Genomic DNA, 19,642 nt, shown 5'->3' with positions numbered 1-19,642 from the left:
GTTGGGGGTGGTCTCCAAAGGCTGCGCCTCTTTCCTGTAGACTGAGTGGTGTCTAGAAATCCAGGCACGATGCTCTCTGGGAAAGAATAGTCACCTTGGGCCCTTGGAGCCTGATATCATTAAAGGAAGCCTGACAGGAAGTAGGGGCTGGACCAATAGGGAACCATTTCCTTCAGTTGGATCCCTTCTTTTCCTAAAGCCCTGCCCTGAGCATGCCCAGTGTTCTCCCGTGTCAGCCAGATCCAGTTGGTAACTCAGACACTACACCACCTGCCGAGCTTGCAGTCCCAGCAGCCTTTGCCTCCCTCTCTCCACGAAGCCCAGAAGGGCCTCCACACACAGGAGTAAACCTTGACCCTGGGCTGTGAAGGTCCCGGCTCATCACCTGTAGGTGATAAAGAGCAATCTGAAGAAAGGCCCTTCAGCTGGACCAGGAAGGGGAGGTGCGGGCTTCATCATTGGCCGTTTATTCCCGAAGACGCTGCAGAGAACAGGATCATCACTGGAGACCACTGAGCTTCAGCCTCGTTTTTATGTATGGCTAAAACCTGCTCAGCTATATTCTGTTCTGGTATTATTGTGGATCGTGGAAACCTGGTTCTGTGAGTGTGTGTGTTGCACACGCGTGTGCACACATAGGCCAGAGGTCGATGTCACAAGTCTTTCTCTATCACTCCACCATATTTTTTGAGACAGGGTCTTTCATTGAAGCGGGAGCCCGCCTGTTTCACTAGGCTGACTGGCCAGCAAGTCCCAGGGATCTTCCCGTCTCTGCCTTCCTTTGTTACAGGTAGAAGTGTGCGGACGCATCTGGCTTTTTCACATGGGTGCCAGGGATCCGAACTCACAACCTTAAGCTTGTGCCATCTCCCCAGTCCCCGTGAGTCCTCTTGAGCCCCAACAGGTATTTTAGATCATGATTTCAACAGCAGTCTTCAAAAATGGCATCCACGTTTTGTAAAAGTAACGGAAACCTAGATGGAAGGGAGGAAGGAAGGGAAAGACGACCGGGTGTTTGTGCAGGGGTGAGGGTGATCATATTGAAGGCTCGGGAGACAGAGACAGGAGGACCATTGCAAGTTTACGGCCAGCTTGAACAGCGCAGCAAGTTCCAGGCTAGGCTGAGCTACAGAGTGGAAAGGATATCTAAAATATTTTAATTATATTTTAATTGTTTTTCCTTTTTTTTTTCTTCCTTTTTTTTTTTTTTTTTTTTAATGAGAGGTGAGGTAAGGACAGAGGGCCCGTGGGCCGGCTAAAACGGCGCCGCGCCCTCCCTCGGGGCCTCCCTCTTCCCCTGGGCAGAGCCCAGCCGGCAGAGTGGGCCCGGCTGACGCCCTCCCTCCCGGCTCCGCCCCGCGCCGTCCGCGCCGCGCGTTCCCCGGTCCCCGCAGCCGCCGAGAGCCCGGGAGCCGCCGCCATGGGCCGGGCCCGCCCCGCGGCGCAGCGCTCGCACAACCCGGACCCCGCCGCGCAGCCCGCGCCTCCCCGCAGCCGCGCCCGCACCCTGGCGCTGCTCGGAGCCCTGGTGGCTGCTGTGGCCGCCGCCGCCGCTGCCCGGGCCTGCGCGCTCCTAGCCGACGCCCAGGCGGCCGCGCGGCAGGTCGGTGGGGACCGGAGGGGGACGGTGCACGGGGCTGCCTGGGACAGTGGCTGCAGACTGAGGCTGAGAGTGAAGCTCTGCCCCGGACCCGGGAAGGGGGACTGGGAAGGCTGGAGGGGACAGTGGCCGGGACAGGGTAAAGTAGGACCGGGCCTTTGGAAGGGGAGCGAGGGCACCCAGAGTAGACAATGGATGAAGGCGTGGATGTGAGGCAGGGGCCAGCCAGCAGCGACTGGAAAGGGGACAAGGAACTCTGGGGCTGTTGAGCTGGTATTTGGACAAATGGGCTGGCAAGTACGGAGGGGGCTCTGGAAGAGGATGGCAGGAGTTCAGGAAGCAGCTGCCTGCTGGGGACTGGGATGGGGAGATTGGGGCCTGTCATCTCAGCCCTTTCCTCCCAAATAGGAATCGGCACTGAAGGTTCTGGGGACAGATGGCCTCTTTCTCTTTTCCTCGCTGGACACGGACCAGGATATGTACATCAGCCCAGAGGAGTTCAAACCCATTGCAGAGAAACTGACAGGTACCAGAAATGCTGGGCACTCACAGGACGCATACCAGGTCGGGTCCCCCTACAACCCTCCCCACACACACTACTTTGGGTGCACGGGCTGCTTTGGCACCCAAGCCCATTTCGGTCATGATTGTGAATGGTAACACTGGCATTCCTCCACCACTTCCCCACCACATCATTGGCTTGAAGCACTCTGTGGAGGTTCAGCCTTTACCCCTGGCACAGGCCTGGGGAGATGGACACTGTCCCTGCTGGCTCTACTTCAGAAGATGGAGACACCCGCTTGCCGGACTAGAAGGCAGAGAACCAGGTTAGACCTGGCCATCTGATTGTGGGGCCCTGCCCTGGCTCCCGGGGTTGAAGATTCAGAGGGGCTGTGAGCAATGGCCAACGTGCAGATAGTCACAGACAGGACCCACAGCTGTGTCTGCTGCGCTCTTGACTCCCAGGTGCCGTGTGATTCCCAGCACCTGCTAGCCAGGGCTGCCCAGGTGCAACTGTTAATTTTCGTAAAATTAGAGCAGAATAACCTGGATCTCAAATAAATATAAAGCGCTTGGCCCCTCCCACCCAGGCTGGGGTCAGAGGATAACCTCGGTGCTCCGGCACCTCCCACCTTTTGTTTGAGGCAGACTCTCCTCCGCTTATGCTAGGCTGGTGGCCAGGGGTCCTCTTGTTTCCACCTCCCCTCTCATAGTGCTGGGATTGCAGGCACTCATGACTCTGCCTGACTTTGCTTGTGAGTCAAGTGCTCTAGTGAGCCCTCTCCCCAGCTCACACCGACACTCGCCCTCCTTCCCCCAGCTTTTGGAGACAGTGGACAGTGAACACACAGCTCTGTTTATATTACTCAATGTTTTACCACTGAACTAAGCAGTATACCCCAGGCAGGCCTCTGGCTTGCAGGCCTCCTGCCTCAGTGTCCCCAGTGCCCTCTTCTATTCTCAAACCTACGATCTTAGGCACCCTTTTGGGCACCAGCTGGTTGTGGAAGCCTGTCAGTGGGCGAGAGTCGGGGAGGGAGAAACCAATTATTCTCAGGGTCGGGTACCATAATGCCATCAGGGGCCAGCTTTGGGGAATGGGTATGAAGGATGGTCACTTGCTGGTCCAGGGCCCTATGGTCACTACTAGAGGAGGACAGTCAGGTGAAAATAAAAATTTAAAAAAAAATTATGTGTTTGCATGTATGTCTGCATGTATGTGCACCATTAGAGTGAAGTACCCTCAGAGGCCAGAAGAGGGCCATCAGATCCCCAGGAGCTGGAGTTATAGCTGTGAGCCACCATGTGGGTGCTGGGGTTGAACCCAGGTCTTCTGGAAGAGCAGCCAGTGTTCCTAACCACCAAATCATCTCTCCAGCCCCATCTTTTAATTTTGAAATATAATCTCACGAAATTGCCCAGGCTAGTCTTGAACTCTGGATTCTTCTGCCTTAGCTTTCAGGTAGCTGGGATTATAGGTCTGCACCACCATGTCTGGTTATTTTTGTTGTTTTGAGACAGGATCTCTATAACAGCAACAACAAAGGCTTGGGGTACCAAAGCCCAGTTATTCTTAATAATTACCACTGAAATCGTTGAGTTTGCAAGGCTAATAATAACCCTACATAGTCCTCCCTTCCTTTCTCTGATGTTCAGAATGCTGTTCTAAATTTCTGCTGGCCAGAAGTGATGGTACACACCCAAAATCCCTGCATTCAGGAGGCAGAGAGGTAACAATATCACAAATTTAAGGCCAGCCTGATCTACATAGCAAGGTCCAGGTCAGCCTAAGACTTTGTCTCAAATTAAAAAAAAAGTAAATAAATAAAGGTTTTTCCTGCATTGACTTGCTGATAGAGAAATATCAACAATCATATAAAAAATGTTTATTATTAGTGTGTATATGCACAATCACATGTTTGCCACAATACACACCTGGAGGCCAGAGGACAAGTTTTGGATGTCAGTTCTCTTCCCTCCACCTGATTGAGGCAGAGCCTCTTTTTTTCCTTTTTTTTGTTTTTTGTTTGTTTGTTTGTTTTTAGAGACAGAGTTTCCCTGTGTAGCCCTGGCTGTCCTGGAACTCACTCTGTAGACCAGGCTGGCCTCGAACTCCCAGAACTCCACCTGCCTCTGCCTCCTGCATGCTGGGATTAAAGGTGTGTGTTACCGCTGCCTGACTGAGACCCAGCCTCTCTAGTTTCTGTTGTTGTACAGCACATGTTGCAGGGATAGAGCTCAGGTCAGGCTTATGTGGCCATCTCGCCAGCCCAAAAGCCATCTTCTGAACAAGGCTGCTGTGGACTGGGCAGTTTTTTGAGTAACCCCTGGAGGGTCCACTTGGTAGGCAGAGGTGGGCCCTGAGCAGCTGCAATGTGAAGAGGGAGTCTGGATACTTCTGATGACCGTGGTTGCGAGGTACCTAGGCTGTGCCCCATTCAGCCCGGCTAGTCACCAGTGCCACCACTAAGTGCCAGGTGTGGTCTCTGTGCCTTCATCCATCCTGGGAGCCTGGAGGATAGAGCTAGCATGCTCCATTCTGTCATAGACAACCATTCTGTCACTGCTTTGGAAGTCGCTTCCTCCCCTAAACCCTGCATTGTGGCTCCATCCACGTGGGGAATATGAGGAGCTTTGCATCTCCTTATGGGAGAGCTGTTCCTCATACAGGGAGGCCAAGCCAGCCAGAAGAGCAGGGAGAGACAGGTCAAGCCTCTGCCCACGGGTTCTCATCCAATGATGTCATACGTCATAGTCTATAGCCTGATGGCTTGCTTTTCCTTTGCTAAGATTCCCTTGAATGAGTCCCTCACAGTCCCCTAAGATCCAGAAGAGGGTCATAACTAATCATGAATTCGGAGTGACACAGGCCTGGCTTTGAGTCCTGACTCCCTCCGAAGTGGCGTCATCTCCACGTGCTTGTGAAATGGAATTGCTAAAGATACTATCTGCTCCCGGGCTATGCTGGAAGCAGGATCCCTGCATGGTGTTTGTCACTTCGGTGACTGTTAGTTCTTAGCCCTGTCCCAAGCCTAGCTCCCTCATCACAGGCATCCTGGGAGAAGTGAGGCCTGGAGCCCTGGGCAAGGTCTCTCCAGTCACCTCTGTCCCATAGGATCAGTTCCTGTGGCCAGCTATGAGGAGGAGGAGCTGCACCATGATCCCAGCGAGGAGACTCTCACTATAGAAGCCCGATTCCAGCCTCTGCTCACAGAGACCATGACGAAGAGCAAAGATGGCTTCCTAGGGGTGAGTGGGGGCAAGGGAGGGACCCCGGATGTCAAAACTGCCCGTGTGCACTTGCTCCCGAGGACAGGCCTGTGCCCTCTTCCTCACCCTTTCCAGTGTCCCTCAGGGTGCCCACGGCATCCAAGAAGCTGAGCTTGCTTCCCAGCTAGGTCTGGTGGGAGAGCGAGAGGAAGCTGCAGGGGCCCCTATGTACACAGGGAAGTCTGGGAGAGCTTCCTGGCAAGAATGACATCTGACAGGCTGTGCCCAGGGACAAATGGGTGGGCTGGAACAAAGAGTTAGTCACAGAGCCCTGATGATGGGCGCTTTCTGTCTGTTCCAACTCCTGGCATGTGGCAGGTTCTCTGTCAATGGTGACCTGGATGCACAGTGCAGCATCTGGCGGGGACTGTGGTGAGGACGAGCCCCTGGGGGAGAGAAGGGAGGAGACAGGCACCAGCTCCTTCCCAGCTCCAGGCCCTGAGGACACAGTGAGCCTATTGCAGGGCCCTGCCCCGTCCCCACCCCTGCTGGCTGTCACCTGTCTCCTACCAGATCCTCTAGGTTTCCTTCTTAATCATGAGGTGTGTGGGGGGGCGGTTTGCTTCCCATCTCCCTGTCTGCTGCTCCCTCTGCCAGGAGCAAAGCAACCACCCTCTGTGCCCAGCCCATACCCGCTCAGCAAAGCCCCACTTCTGCATGAGCAAGAGCCTGTGGCAAAAGGTGGCAGGCAGGCCAGAGGGCAGGTGCGGCTGACCCAGGGCCAGTGAGAGGCATGCTCGCTAGTGGGGCAGCAAGAGAAGAAGCTAGATTGCTGAGGGTCTCTGTTTGACCTTTAACCTTTGTTCTGCAGAAGCAAAAAACGCTTCAGTGAGTTGGTTGTGAAATCAGGCTGAGGGTGGGGGTGCCAGCAGACCAGTTCCTGGAGTTGGTAGAGGCAGGGGGATGGATGGGGGGGTACAGCCTGGAGGGTACAGAAGAGGAAAGGGCATGGTGTGGCTGCTGATGGAAAGTGGGGGGCAGAGCAGATGACGGAAACTCCTGGCTGGGGACCAGTGCTCGCTGTGCTCTTTGCCCAAATGGGGGCTGTAAGAAGAGGGAGAATATCACCTCGCGGGACACAGCACACTGAGGTGGCTGGGGCACATCAGGGGGAGTTCTGTTGGTGGAAACATGGATTCAGCTTTGCCTGGGAGAATGGGAGTGGAGGAGGGATCGGCAGTGATGGCGCTGCTCAGCCGATAGCTCCCAGAGAATGCTGGGAATGGTGGTGGGATAAGAACCAGGGAGACCTCAATACTCAGGGAAGCAGGGCAGTGCCCAACCCTACCACAGCACAGGATCTTTCCTCTGTCAGTGCCCTGCAGGGTTGGGCAGCCGTGAGCAGGACCAGCGGGCAGGCAACTCAACGCTGGCCCTCCTTTGAGAACCGGCCTGTTAGATTCCAAGCCTGGCTCTTAACACTGGAGGTAGAGAGGGAGGGAGGGAGGGGCCTGCTGCCCAGCAAGGATTGGCAATTTCCCAGTGGTCCAGATCCCTTCTGCGAGGAGGTGTGGTGGTCCTCCTGCCCTGGTAATGGTGCCACAAGGGCCCAACACCCATAAGACCGTAGACAAGGGGCCACAGACCTCCAGGTCCTGCCTCTGAACTCCGGGCCATGTGTAGATAGCCCTCTGACTGCTGGCTAACCGATTCTGCCCACACACACTCCTCAAGGGGAGGAAACCGGTGAGGAAAGACCTTGCTCAGGCTCCGAACATGATGGGTAGGTGACTTGAGGCAGGGCCTTTTTGGGGGGACCCTCCTACTTTCCCAGGGTTCTGCTCTTTAACTCTGGAGTTTTCTGGCTTTTTCTTCACTTCCCTCCATCATCAGACTCAACAGCAAACCCAACCTCTTGTAAGATGTGGTTTGGGGCAAAGCAGCACTGCCTGTGGGAGCCAGGCAGCCTGGGGCAGGGCCTGGCACCCGGGACTGGTTGAAGGCTTATGCAGGGGATCGGGGTCAGACCTGTGTGTGAAGCCAGAGCTCAACCACCTTGGTCAAGGCCAGGTGGCCCCTCCAGCACTCAGTGGCCCGGCCTGAGTAAGCTGCCCTGGTGTGGCTGGACCTGGAAAACCACTGAAGCCCGGGCAGGGTATGTGTGAGACTGGCAAGACAGTGCTAAGATTGTGGCGATGGCTAAGGTGTGACCTTCCCCATGCTCCCTCTGCTGCCCCAGCCTGTAGTCTGACTGGGCTTGAGGGACATAGACAGGGCATCCCAGAACGCTGCTCTCCCTGTCCCAGGTCTCCCGCCTCGCTCTGTCCGGCCTCCGCAACTGGACGACTGCAGCCTCACCAACGGCAGTGTTTGCTGCCCGCCACTTCCGGCCCTTTCTGCCCCCTCCGGGTCAGGAGCTGGGCCAGCCCTGGTGGATTATCCCTGGCGAGCTGAGTGTCTTCACCGGCTATTTGTCCAACAACCGCTTTTACCCACCACCGCCCAAGGACAAGGAGGTAAGGGTAGTACCAGGAGAGGCAGGCCCTGCCAGCCCAGCTCAGGGGTGGCCCTTCCTCTCTGAACCTGGACCCAAGTACCAGGCATCCCACTCCTTCAGTGCCCCGCCCTCTGGGCGTCAGCTTACAGACCCAGGCGCTAGGGTCCGACAAGCCAGCCAGGGTCTCACTGCCGCCCCCAGGTCATCATCCATCGGCTGTTGAGCATGTTTCACCCACGCCCCTTCGTGAAGACCCGCTTTGCCCCTCAGGGCACCGTGGCCTGCCTAACTGCCATCAGCGACTCCTACTACACGGTGATGTTCCGGTGAGTGTCTGTCACAAAGCTCGGGAGGGTAGGGGAAGGCCTATCCATTGACTACCCTCCAACTTTACTGCCTCCCTCCTTTGTGGACTCAGACTCTCTGAACCTCAGTTTCCTCCTCGGTGGGTCAGGGGAGTAATGACTTTCTCAGAGGGCACACGATTTTGGTGAGAGGTGTCTGGAACTGGACCTGGGTGGTGGCCAGGATGGTATCATCCACACAGAGGGACACATACACATGCATGCATGCGCACACCTTGGATAAGGAGGAGGAGGGGGAGATGGGGCAAGGCTTCCAGGGAAGGCAGCACAGAGATTGCGTCTTCAAGAACAGCTCCATTTGAAGTGTCTCCCGGTGTCTCCCTATCCCGACCCCACAGGAGTCTGGGCAAGGCTCCCTAGGTTCCGGGGGAGATTGGGGAGGAGTCCAGGCTTAGTAAACCCATTCCCACAGGATCCATGCTGAGTTCCAGCTTAGTGAGCCTCCTGATTTCCCCTTCTGGTTCTCGCCGGGCCAGTTCACCGGCCATATCATCCTGTCCAAAGATGCGACACACATCCGTGACTTCCGGCTGTTCGTGCCCAATCACAGGTAGGAGCTACCCCCAGCACAGCCTCAGCACCCTGCTACTACATTCTACCACTGCTCCCGTTACCCTGTCCCCTGAGTCCAGACATCAGGGGGCCCAGGGACCCTTGAGTCTCGGCCCTTTCCCCTGTCCCCCAGTGCCATCGCTTGGGGGACCTGGTTGCTGACTAAGAGGAGGCGGCATGAGGTAGTGAAGTGGCCTTCCTGTCTACTCACAGACATCTCCAGGCATTCCCTCCACCTCTGTGGGAAGCCAGCAGTTTACAAAGCAAGGTCCTAGAGCCCAACAAGACACCTCAAGCCTTCACTGCTGCCCCATAGCCACCAGCAGGCCCTCCCCAGAGCTGGTACTCTCCTAAGACAGCCCAGCCAGCCTATGTATGCCACTGAGGGGAATGCCAGCAGCTGCACAGGGCCCATGGGAGTCTAGGAAGGCTTCCCAGAGAGGTGACATCTAGTTCAGCCCTATGCCAGCTATTTGCCTGTTCGGGTCAGCCCCATCAGCAGATCAGGGGACTGAGGGGGTGTGTGGAGGGTGGGGGTGGCTTCCAAAGAGTCTTCCCTGATAGCGGGTAGACTATTAACAGGCTCATGAGGACCTGTGCCAGGCTGGGACCTGAGCTGGGAGCCCTGAGGCCCTGATTCAAAACTTGCTTTTGGTAGCAATGGGCTGTGTGGCTGTGAGCAAGGCCCTGGCCCTTTCTGGGCCCATTTCCTCGCCTTCCAGGTAGAAGACTGACTTCTGCCCTGTTTCACCCATGGGGCAGGGGTAACCATGGTTGGGAGAGCCTGAACCCACTGAGAGAAAGAGACAGGACAGAGACACAGTTGTACACCTGCCCTTATGAGTTTTGCCAGGTGGGGCGGAGGCTGGCCTCAGTGTGCCCGTTTTGAGGTCCTGAATAACACAGGGGGTAGATGACCAGGCAGATCCTATTGCTTCTGGGCCTGTGTCTAAGAACCTGGCCACAGGGACTATTGCGTGGCAGTCCTGGGGCTCCCCCATGTGGCCGATCTTCAGAATGCATGGACCAAGCCAAACTTCTGATGTCTTCTTGCAGGCAAGAGCCAGCCTGGAAGGTTCTTCCAGGGGCCTCTGCACCAACAGGGTTCTTGACCTGCGGCCTCATCCTGGGTCCTGCAGCGAGACACTGGCCACCTCTCTGCCGCAGATGGGTCATGTGATGAGAATCCTTTAAACTGTCGAGGCCTGGCTCAGGCTCTGCTGTCAAAATCCCAGTGACAGCTCTGGAGTCTCAATATCTCCATCTGTTAATTGGACAACTGCGTGCATTAAATTAGATGGCACCAGCCGCACGGTGGTGGCTCAGGCTTTTAATTCCAGCACTCAGGAAGCAGAGACAGGGAATCTCTGTGAGTTCGAGGCCAGCCTGGTCTACTGAGCAAGTTCCAGGACAGGCTCCAAAGTTACACAGAGAAACCTTGTCTCAATAAAAGTAGATGGCACCTGATGTGTGACTAACTGGCTTTGGCGGTGATGTTGTTTTACCCTGGCTATCCTCAGGTCCCTGAATGTTGACATGGAGTGGCTGTATGGGGCCAGTGAGACCAGCAACATGGAGGTGGACATCGGCTACATACCCCAGGTGAACACTCAGGTGCCCCTACCCAGATGTGTCCAGCTGCAAGGCTTTGCCCTGAGCCCCGTCTCCCCGCCTCTGCAGAGTAGACCATCCCTGAAGGTTTCTCAGGGCCCCTCTCTGAGACACCCCTCACCACTGACTTCTGGCCCAGATGGAGCTGGAAGCCACGGGCCCCTCGGTGCCCTCTGTGATCCTGGATGAGGATGGCAAGATGATTGACAGCCGCCTGCCCTCGGGAGAACCCCTCCAGTTCGTGTTCGAGGAAATCAAGTGGCACCAGGAGCTGAGCTGGGAGGAAGCTGCCCGGCGCCTAGAGGTGGCCATGTACCCTTTCAAGAAGGTGAGACTGGGCGTAAAGGCCAGGGTAAGGCTCCGTGCGGCCAAGGCTGGGAGCTGTAGTCTGGTTATGGGCACTGTGCTGGAACTGGGGCTCAGGGCCAGCTTGGACCTGGGATTCCTGGGATTCCTGTCTGCTTCTCTAAACTTGAAGAAGGGGTCATGTGACTTGGCCACGCCCCTTCACACACGCGCGCTCGCACACACACGCACGCGCGCACACACACACACACTCTCCATGTACTCCCCCCCCCACATGAAAAAATACCTACTACACAATCACAACCCCAAACAGGACCCCAGCCACTCAGTTTCTCTCTTGGTTTGACCACAGGTCAACTACCTGCCATTCACGGAGGCCTTTGACAGGGCCAAGGCTGAGAACAAACTTGTGCATTCCATCTTGCTGTGGGGAGCCCTGGACGACCAGTCCTGCTGAGGTGAGGTAACACCCTGGTCAGCTCTAAGAGAAAGTGGGGGGACCTTCGTACCCTGTGGATGGGGCACAAGAAGCTCTGGGACAAACAGATCTTGAAGCCATAAGGACCTGGGCCACCTAGGAACTGACTCCCAGGGGAGGTTTGCTGTGCTCGGGCTGAGCCTAGAACATGACGCCAAGTGTAGAAGAAAAGGCCAGACAGACGTGTTCATATTCAGCCATTTTAGTTTGGTGACCTTGACCAAGCAACTTCCCCTCCGAGCCCGTTTTTGTCATTGGGTGTTAATGTATCTTATACTCTGTAAAGTCAAGTCTCCAAGTGAGAGAAAAACAGTGCCAGAAACTGGGCTTGGGTTTCTTTTCTTTCTTTTTTTTTAAGATTTTATTTATTTATTATGGGCTTTTTTTGTTTTTTGGTTTTTTTTGGCTTTTCAAGACAGGGTTTCTCTGTAGCTTTGGTGCCTGTCCCGGAACTAGCTCTTGTAGACCAGGCTGGCCTCGAACTCCCAGAGATCCACCTGTCTCTGCCTCCCGAGTGCTGGGATTAAAGGCGTGTGCCACCACCGCCCGGCCTTATTATGTTTTTTAAAAAATATTTATTTATTTATTTATTTATTTATTTATTATGTATACAATATTCTGTCTGTGTGTATGCCTGCAGGCCAGAAGAGGGCACCAGACCTCATTACAGATGGTTGTGAGCCACCATGTGGTTGCTGGGAATTGAACTCAGGACCTCTGGATGAGTAGCCAGTTTTCTCAAATACTGAGCCATCTCTCCAGCTTGGGTTTCTTATCCAGAATGTTCACCAAAGACCTTCTGGAAAGTTCTCTGGGTGTCCAACAGTGAGTTCAAAGTGGATTAACTAAAGCGAAGCTGGCGGGGATGGGGAGTGGTGGTCAGAAGGTTTCCTGGAGAAAGTAACTTTTAAAGTCAGAGACTAGAGGTTTGTCACCTGACAGGAGGAAGAGGGTTTGGGGTAGAAAGTGTCTGTGTAAAGGCCCTAGAGACAGAACTAAGTGGATTGAGAGGCTGTAGCTGCTAAGAAGATCCCGGCCACCCCAGCCTCACCCTGGGATACCAGTCTGTTCATGTTAATCCCACCGTCCCTTCACTCAGCAACTACTCCTTGGGGGTCTGCTGTTGGCTTTTTATCATTTCTTGAGACAGTAGCCCAAGCTAGCCTATAACTCACTCCTCATGTAGCATAGGCTGGCCTTTAATTCATAGCAATCCTCCTGCCTCAGCGTGTCCTGTGTGCTAGGCTGCAGATATATGCCACCACTCCTGGATAGTATCTACTCTTCTAACCTGTTATTTCGTCTGGGTGCAGAGACATTCTGCAGCCCACAGGACTTACCCAAACTGAGATCATTGCTGTAGAAATTAGAGCTGCTCACCCTTGGCCTTGTCCCGAACAGGTTCGGGGCGGACTCTCCGGGAGACTGTCCTGGAAAGCCCGCCCATCCTCACACTCCTCAACGAGAGCTTCATCAGTACCTGGTCCCTGGTAAAGGAACTGGAAGACCTGCAGGTGAACACGGGGTCAGGGGGAGCAGCCTGTGGCGTCCCCGAGACAGCATGAGGCCCAGGTACCAGGAAATAACATTGTTCCCCACAGGTCCAGCAGGAGAACGCACTCCACAGGCAGCTGGCAGGCTTGCACCTGGAGAAGTACAGCTTCCCTGTGGAGATGATGATCTGCCTGCCCAACGGCACTGTGGTGGGTCCCAGGGGACGGAGCAGGGGACAGCGAGCATGGGGGTGGTCTCTTCCTGAGCTCGTCTCAGCTGGTCTGAGGCGATCATCTCCATCACTGGCGTAGGGATCCTGGGGCGGGGGTGGGCACGTACACAAGGCATTTAATATAGCAATAGAGTCAAGATGTCCCCAAGGGAACCTCGCTGGAGCCAGGGAGGGAGGGTAGAGAGGAATAGAGGAAGAGCTGGCCTGAGCCGACATTCCAGGTCCCCCTCTCCTGACGGGCTGCTTAGAGGGCCTGGAGTCAGGTCACAGCAGCATTGAAAACTTGTCCATTTTCAGAATAGTAGAGCAAGGCTCCAGCTCTGAGAGCTGCTGTGTTCAGTCTCAGTGCGGCCAGAGTGGAAAGACAGGGCTATGGGAGGGTGGTGAGCTGGCCAGCCTCTAGGGAGGGTCGTCAGGAGCAGGAGCTGGCTGGATGAAGGGGAAGGACAGTGTGCTTGAGGCTTCTGCTGGTCCAGGCTCAGGTGAGAGGCCCCTGGCAGTGTTGGGGAGCCAGGGAGGAAAGGCCCAGAGGGACAGTCGGGAGGCTCGTGTGTTACTGGCTCCTACCCCATGGAGCCTACCCTGGGGTCCTGAAGACAAGGAGACAGGATTTTGGGAGACTCTTGACTGGCATGCATCTCACACCTCCACTGCTTCGTTTCCTCGTGGCTCACCCGTCTGCTCATTCACTGCACACTCACCCCACCAAGCTCCTCAAAAAGGCATAGACACTGTGGTTGAGGCAGAGAGAATCTAGGGAGGCACACTGAGCACGGGGCACACTGAGCACCAGGCACACTAACCACGGGCACACTGAGCACTGAGCACTTGGATAGGTGTTCGGGGTCATGAGGACAGAAGAGAGGCCATTTGTGAGGCATAGTAGAGGAAAGGTGGTATTGGAAGGTGGGTTTTCTGCTTAGTGGGTGAGGTAGGGGGGCACTCCCTCAGTAGAGGGCTACATGGGAGCTGAGGAAAAGGGGAGCAGCCTGGCCTGGGCAGCTCTAGCCAGTGTGATCACCCTCAGTGTGCTAGCCTGTCTGATCTCACCCCAGCGTAAAGCTGGCAGAGGCTGCGATGGCCTGGGCAGATGTGGCCTCGGCCTCTCCAGTCCTCACCCAGCCCTTCCCCCAGGTCCACCACATCAATGCCAACTACTTCCTGGACATCACCTCCATGAAGCCGGAAGACATGGAAAACAACGTCTTCAGCTTCTCCTCGACCTTTGAGGACCCATCCACAGCCACCTACATGCAGTTCCTGAGGGAGGGACTCCGGCGTGGCCTGCCCCTCCTCCAGCCCTAGGGAGCCTAGAGTCCTAGAGAAACTGGACCTGGTGAGAACCTGGCGGACAGATTCCACACACCCCGGAGCCACAATGCCCTCTATCCACTTCACACTGGAAATGGCCTCCGTCACTCCCAGGCTGCCTAGCGAGGTCAAAGGCCAACTGAGGCTGCTCCCTTCACTCAGCCTGAATGAAGGTGGATAGGCAAAGGGCCTGGCTGAGTGTGTAAATGAGCCAAAGGCCTGCTACCACTACCAGTTCTTCCGTTCTCATCGGGATCCCAAAGCTTCAAGTCCCCCAAAACAGGGTCTGGGGTGATCTCCGTGGCCCTTCCACACAGCGATGTAGGTCAGGGCCTTGGTGCTGGGAAGACAGACTGCCCGTTCTTTCTTGGCTCCCCTCTCAAGTCGAAGGAATTCAAGAGGTTGGCCCTGGGTGCCAGGCTGCCAGCCCCATGCCTGTTTGGCGCCTTCTCTCTTGGCCATCCCCCAGGCAACTTTCTGTGCCCAGTGCCCCCAGCTTGGAGTCGTTGTCAGCCGGAGACAGCTGTGGAAGCCTATGTGCAGGGCCCTTCTACAGAAGCGGAGACCATATTGTCACACTGATCCCCTTCAGAGCGCTTCATGGACCCAATGGCCCGAGCCCAGTCCTCTTTGGGGAGTTGAAGTTCACTGTGAAGTAGGTTGTACGTCATCAATGGCTTCTGGGGTGTGGGGTCCTACTGCCTGCTCCTAGCACGGGTTCATGACAGGACCGTTGGAGTCCCCATGACATCTCCCACCCTGACCCCCCTACTCCGTAGAAGTGTAGCCCAGCCAAAGACCACAGCCTTCCCCACAGCCAGCACTGTCTAGGCCCTCAGGGTCCTGCGGACAGACTCATTTGCCACTGGGTGATCACCAGTTCCCCCCGGCTACTCTTAGGGACTCGGTCCACATCCTGAACCACTGACCATGGCCAGTCTTTTTTATACACACAGAAAAGTGTTTTTATATGAATGGTCTCATTTTATATGAACTTTCTCATAGTTTATATTTTTTAAAAATCTGAATGCTGAGGAGAAAGAAAGGGGGCAGTGGCTTCCCCCAGCAGCAGCCGCATGATGGCTGGGTCTGAAATCCCGGATGGGTCCAGCCTGATGTCCTCGCAGTTGCACGTGGGGGTGGGAATACGCCTGTCTTCCTTCTCTTCTACCGTTTTTATCAGTAGTCCTCCCGAGGGTCAGCCTTTCACCAGCTCTGTCCTGCACTGCACACTTGATCTTAATTCCCTGTGTGCCCAGTTCTTTCCCCTGCCCCACCAGGGGCTCAGCCTTCAGCTTGGCAGAGGAGGGAGGCTGGTAGCCGTTCCCTGAGACCAGATCCCCTGTTTGCTGCTGGAGTCACCCAGGCACCCACCTCAGAGTCTCTGGGATGCCCTGCAGCAACCGTCCCCACTTTCTCATTTAGTTCTCACAACAGAACAGTGAATTAGAAAATCACCCCCATTTTCAGACCAATGTGCTCGCATCTTGGGGAAGCCAAGTGGCTTCTCAGGGTCACTCAGAGCTCTGGAGTTGTGATTTAAATCCATGTGACTCCAGTGGCTGTGTGTTGGTTTGGGGGTGCTTTGTTTGATACCCCTACTCACTTCCCCCCGTGGTGGGAAGGAACTCCTCTAAAATCATGACTCCTGCAGGCGATGGTGGCGCACGCCTTTAATCCCAGTACTCGGGAGGCAGAGGTAGGCAGTTCTCTGAGTTCGAGGCTAGCCTGGTGTACAGAGTGAGTTCCAGGACAGGCTCCAAAGCTACACAGAGAAACCTTGTCTCAAAGAAACAAAATCATGATTCGTGATAGGACTGAACAGGGCAGGTGCCAATAGCTCTGCCAGGTTCTCTGTGTGGGGGGAGGGGAGTAGGTTCCTCCATGAACCCTCCAGAGAAGGAGGGCACCTGAGTGCTTCACAGTGCCTCTGCCATCTTGTGGGCATGGTGCATGTGTGCCACCCAGCCTCAGAAGGGGCCAGAGTGGATTCCATCCACACTGACTGCTGGGGCTTTCTGGGTCTTCAGCTGATGCCACTGCACATGCCCAGCTGCCTGCGTGTCACCCCTCTGTCTCTCTCTTGCCCCATCCCTAGCATGTCCTGTAATAAAATTGCAGAGTTGAAGGGATCTTGGTGCTTTTCCTTTGAGCAGGATGTTTGCTTTCGACCTTGTGCCGTCTGACTGTTGCCTCTGTCGGGAGACGGGCAAGGATGGGCACATTTGAGCTGGTCTGACTTTGGAGTTCTGTCTGTCAACAGAGGTCTTGAGCAACTTGCCTAAGGTAAGTCTGTAATAGACAGAATGATCTAAAATATACCAAAGAATCTGGAACTTCGTGTAGAGAGTGGTCCTGAGGTTGAACCCATTGTCTAGAAGCTGAGCCTACGGCAGGCATTAGGTAATTATGGGAGAAAGCGTGCCAGGAGGGGTGATGGGATAGCTCACTGGGTAAAGGTGCTTGCTACCAAAGCAACCTGAGTTCAGTCTCTGAATCCCACGTGGTGGAAAGAATCAGTTCCTAGTTGTCTTTTGACATCCACATGGGCACCATAGTGCACACACATGGTGGGGAGGGTGTCAGGAGGGGGAGACCTGTAAGAAGGGTTGAGTCAGAAGAGGGCAAGGAAAAAACACAGAACCAGAGAGTGTCAACACCTAGCCGTCCACAGAGGAGGGCTCTGGGGCAAACCACACTGCAGAGCCAAAGCCGCCTTTTGTGCTTCTGTCACTGACTAGTGCGGCGAAGCAAAGTCAGTTTCCAGATTAGGGTTCGAAAACAGCCACTGACATCTTATGGGGACCAGTGCAAAATGAAGTGCAAGGAAAATGCTAGAAGCATTTAGTTAGATGCTATGCAGTGGTGGCTTTGTCACTAAGAGGCTGTGTGACAGTGATATCTTACAATCAAAGGAACTGAGGAATTCCTGTTACCTGGGACTTGAGTGGTGCCCCATCTGTGTGGTTTTTTTTAATTGATATTTATTGAGCTCTACATTTTTCTCTGCTCCCCTCCCTGCTTCTCCCCTCTCCCCTTCAATTCTCCCCCAAGGGCCCCATGCTCCCAATTTACTCAGGAGATCTTGTCTTTTTCTACTTTTTACTTCCCATGTAAATTATATATATGTAAGTCTCTCTTTGTGTCCATATTTTTGTCTAAATTCTCTGGGATTGTGGTTTGTATGCTGGCTTTCTTTGCTTTATGTTTAAAAACCACCTATGAGTGAATACATGTGATAATTGTCTTTCTGTGTCTGGGTTACCTCATTCAAAATGTTTTCTAGTTCCATCCATTTTCTTGCAAAATTCAAGCTATTATTTTTTTCTGCTGTGTAGTACTCCATTGTGTAAATGTACTACATTTTTCTAATCTATTCTTTGATCGAGGGACATTTAGGTTGTTTCCAGGTTCTGGCTATGACAAACAAAGCTGCTGTGAACATGGTTGAGCACATGTCCTTGTGGCACGATTGAGCATCCTTTGGTTATATACCCAAAAGTGTTATTACTGGGTCTTGAGAAAGGTTGTTTCCTAATTTTCTGAGAAATCGCCACACTGACATCCAAAGGTGTTGTACCAGCTTGCATTCCCACCAGCAATGCAGAAGTGTTCCCTTTTCCCCACAACCTCTCCAGCGTTAAGTTGTCATCAGTGTTTTTGATTTTGGCCATTCTTTCAGGTGTAAGATGGAATCTCAGAGTTGTTTTGATTTGCATTTCTCTGCTGACTAAGGATGTTGAACATTTCCTTAAGAGTCTTTCAGCCATTTTAAATTCTTCTGTTGAGAGTTCTCTGTTTAGGTCTGTACTCCATTTTTATATTGGATTATGTGATCTTTTGGTGTCCAATTTTTTGAGTTCTTTGTATATTTTGGAGATCAGACTTTTGTCTGATGTGGGTTTAGTGAAGATCTTTTCCCATTCTGTAGGCTGTCATTTTGTCTTGTTGACTGTGTCCTTTGCTTTACAGAAGCTTTTCAGTTTCAGGAGGACCCATTTATTGTTTCTCTCAGTGTCTGTGCTGCTGGGGTTCTATTTAGGAAGTGGTTCCCTGTGTCAATGTGTTCAAGTGTGGCTTCCCACTTTCTCTTCTATAAGGTTCAGTGTGGCTGGCTTTTTGTTGAGGTCTTTGATCCATTTGGACTTGAGTTTTGTGCATGGTGATAGATATGGGTCTATTTTCATTTTTCTACATATTGATATCCAGTTATGCCAGCACCACTTGTTTAAATATGCTTTCTTTTTTCCATTTGATATTTTTTTTGCTTCTTTATCAAAGATCAGGTGTTCGAAGATGTGTGGATTGATATCCGGGTCTTCTATTGGGTTCCATTGGTCCTCTTGTCTGTTCTTATGCCAGTACCAGGCTGTTTTCTGTACTGTAGCTCTGTAGTAGAGTTTGAAGTCAGGGATTGTAATGCCTCCAGAAGTTCTTTTATTGCCCAGGATTGTTTTGGCTATCCTGGGTTTTTTGCTTTTCCAAATGAAGTTGAGTACCGTTCTTTTGAGGTCTTTGAAGAATTTTGCTGGGATTTTGCTGGGCCCCATCTGTGTTTCGATGTAAATGTTTACAGTTGTGCTACAGCTGCCCTGGGATTCGGCACCGCAGCCGAACAGGCGTGCAGCCTGGAGCAATAGGGCTACACCAGTTCCCTTAGGTGTCACACACTACATTACTTAGGTGTGTGAGTACACGCAATAACTCAGTCACCTAAGGACACGTTGCTTGGAGAGTACCCTTTCTTCGGCAACCCATAACTAATTTCAAGAGGACAATAGAGAAACCATGCACGGGCATAGTCAGGCAGGTCTGGGCGTAGTGCCCATTGTGACTGCATCGGACTGTCCGCCCACGAAGCCAACAGATTTGTCCCTGGCAGATGGGGATGGCAGGCTTTGGGACCAAGGGAATGCAACTGGTGAGTCAGGCAAAGCCTTGTACCAACGGCAGAAACTGCAATGTGTCCCGTTAACTGGATGCCATGGAGACCAGAGGAATAAGCTTGTGAGCTTGGAAGAGTCTCCTGATGTCATCAATCCACTCATCTAACCCACAAACTGAATCATGCTGCACGCGTGTTTATGTGTATGCATATGTGTGAGATGCCGAGCTTTTAAACAGAAGAAAGCTACTCCGGAGTCCTGGAGGGCTTGCGTCAAGGGAGAAAGCCATTTTTGCTGGGAGCCTGTGTCAGGCAACTACAGAACGGGACGAAGAGCCCAGACTAGACAGGAATGCCGGAAATGCCAAGACGAGACTTGCAGCAGGAGTAAGCGCGCCAACTATTTTAAGTGTTGAGCTGCTACACAGACAGACTACGGCTGTCCAGCAGTTGAGACTAAATGTGGGGAGCAACAAGAAAGCAAAGCCCCGCCTCGCGGCTAAAGCTCAGGCTCCGAGCCCTCGGAGCAACCCGCACATGGGGGCGGGGCCTGCAGAGGGGCGTGGCTTCCCGGGTTGCTGTCCACTCAAGAGACTGCGT

General features: G+C 53.7%; 1 protein-coding gene across 2 annotated transcripts; it reads left to right on the top strand.

The window, feature by feature from the left end:
- The first annotated feature begins 1,361 nt into the window (after positions 1 to 1,361).
- Selenon (selenoprotein N) lies at positions 1,362 to 16,289 on the top strand. 2 transcript variants are annotated; one of them, XR_012907424.1, is made up of 13 exons: positions 1,362 to 1,603; positions 2,009 to 2,126; positions 5,217 to 5,350; positions 7,618 to 7,827; positions 8,010 to 8,134; positions 8,586 to 8,723; positions 10,246 to 10,327; positions 10,476 to 10,664; positions 10,995 to 11,100; positions 12,522 to 12,634; positions 12,722 to 12,823; positions 13,981 to 14,284; positions 14,339 to 16,289. XR_012907424.1 is itself a non-coding variant. In XM_075945065.1 (12 exons), exons 1-12 carry the CDS (start codon positions 1,421 to 1,423, stop codon positions 14,149 to 14,151), a joined length of 1,671 nt encoding a protein of 556 aa, XP_075801180.1. In that variant the 5' UTR covers positions 1,362 to 1,420; the 3' UTR covers positions 14,152 to 16,289. The 2 variants fall into 2 exon arrangements, 1 of the variants encoding a protein (XP_075801180.1); XM_075945065.1 differs by having other exon boundaries at positions 13,981 to 16,289.
- The last annotated feature ends 3,353 nt before the right edge of the window (positions 16,290 to 19,642 follow it).

Source organism: Microtus pennsylvanicus, chromosome 13, assembly GCF_037038515.1.
Source record: "Microtus pennsylvanicus isolate mMicPen1 chromosome 13, mMicPen1.hap1, whole genome shotgun sequence".
Taxonomy (NCBI): domain Eukaryota; kingdom Metazoa; phylum Chordata; class Mammalia; order Rodentia; family Cricetidae; genus Microtus; species Microtus pennsylvanicus.
The sequence above is the reverse complement of the archived record's forward strand: the minus strand, read 5'-3'. Positions and strand labels throughout refer to the sequence as shown.